Raw genomic sequence first — 1289 nt, forward strand, 5'->3', positions numbered from 1 at the left:
TAGATATCCTTGTTTCTTTGTGCGTGAAGAATTTAAAGCTACGATCCATTTTTATTGAATAAAATTGAAATTTCATTTTATTGCGTAATTTTTCAATTCAGCTCATTCTGAAAATGCACTTTTTTCTTTTTCTAAATTTTTCTAAGGCTATAAGAAATATTAATTATTAATAGGATCTCTAAGAAACAATATCTTATATATTTTATGTATTTTTTTATTTCTTATTCTTAAATATTTTTAATTTGTTTTTTTATTTTCAATTCGATCTTTTTTTTTTATTTTTGATTAAACGATGAATCTATCTAGATAATATATCTAATTGGATCGAGATATATTTAAAAGTAAATAGTGATGCAATCAGGATCAACATGTATACTCAACCAATACTATAATTCCTTCGATTCTATTCGAAAGTTTTCGATTCATTAAGGAATTGGATTTTTCTAATTCTAAAATAGAAATTCATTGATATCAAAACGTGAAGCTAATAAATTTCTCCATTTATCGTACAGCATTTCATACGCTATCAAACTTCATTGTGTGCCCTTTGTCTCCGATAACACGGCCATCAAGGAAGACCGATAGCCTATTGAATAATTCCCTGAGTGTCGGTGATCTATTGTCTATTGCAAACAGCCACCCTCTTTTCTCTCAACAATTTGAAGTTTTAAATATTATTTAAAAATCTGTAAATAATTTAAATTTCTCAAATTTCTATGAATCTGTTTATAGAAGAATAAATGAAAAACGTATATAATAATAATTCTTTTAGAATTAAAATTTTTAAAAAATTTAAATTTCCTTAAAAAAAAGAGAGAGAACGCTTTTTTACTACTATGTAATAATAGAATAAAACAAAAATTCCTATCCATTGAAATTAAAAGAAATCAAAATGAAATGAAATATCATCGAGTGACAACACGATTATAAAACTTTTATTATTTATTATCGTCGCACAAAGAAATAATACCAAATTACCAAAAATTACTTTCATATTCTCACACTACCTCCAACACATATCGATAAATTATTTATCAATGGCATTTTTTTTTTATTCACCTGTTTACCCAGCCCGAGAACCACGAGGAGTACGTAACCGTTTAGGAAAAGACCCAGAGCAGAAACGAGGACGAGAGGCACGCCAAAGGCCCAAGGGACCATTCCTCTTGGATCCCGCGTGATTCCTGATCCTCTTCGAAGATGGCTGCCCCCGATGGATGGAATTCGATCGTCGTTGCTCAAGTGTCGTACCTTTGATTCGCCGCGATACACGGTACCGTGATGGCGGG

General features: G+C 30.3%; 1 protein-coding gene across 2 annotated transcripts in view; it reads right to left on the reverse strand.

Moving 5' to 3' along the window:
- Positions 1–1283, reverse strand: part of LOC102673160 (beta-3 adrenergic receptor-like) — a 10509-nt gene extending 9226 nt beyond the window's left edge. For both annotated transcript variants that reach the window (XM_031511367.1, XM_006617428.2), the window contains exon 1: positions 1060–1283. In XM_031511367.1, coding sequence (XP_031367227.1) covers positions 1060–1161 — 102 coding nt within the window. In that variant the 5' untranslated portion in view covers positions 1162–1283. The remainder of the gene's footprint in view (positions 1–1059) is intronic.
- Positions 1284–1289: the final 6 nt, after the last annotated feature.

This window comes from Apis dorsata, unplaced genomic scaffold (assembly GCF_000469605.1).
Source record: "Apis dorsata unplaced genomic scaffold, Apis dorsata 1.3 scaffold_309, whole genome shotgun sequence".
Lineage (NCBI taxonomy): Eukaryota > Metazoa > Arthropoda > Insecta > Hymenoptera > Apidae > Apis > Apis dorsata.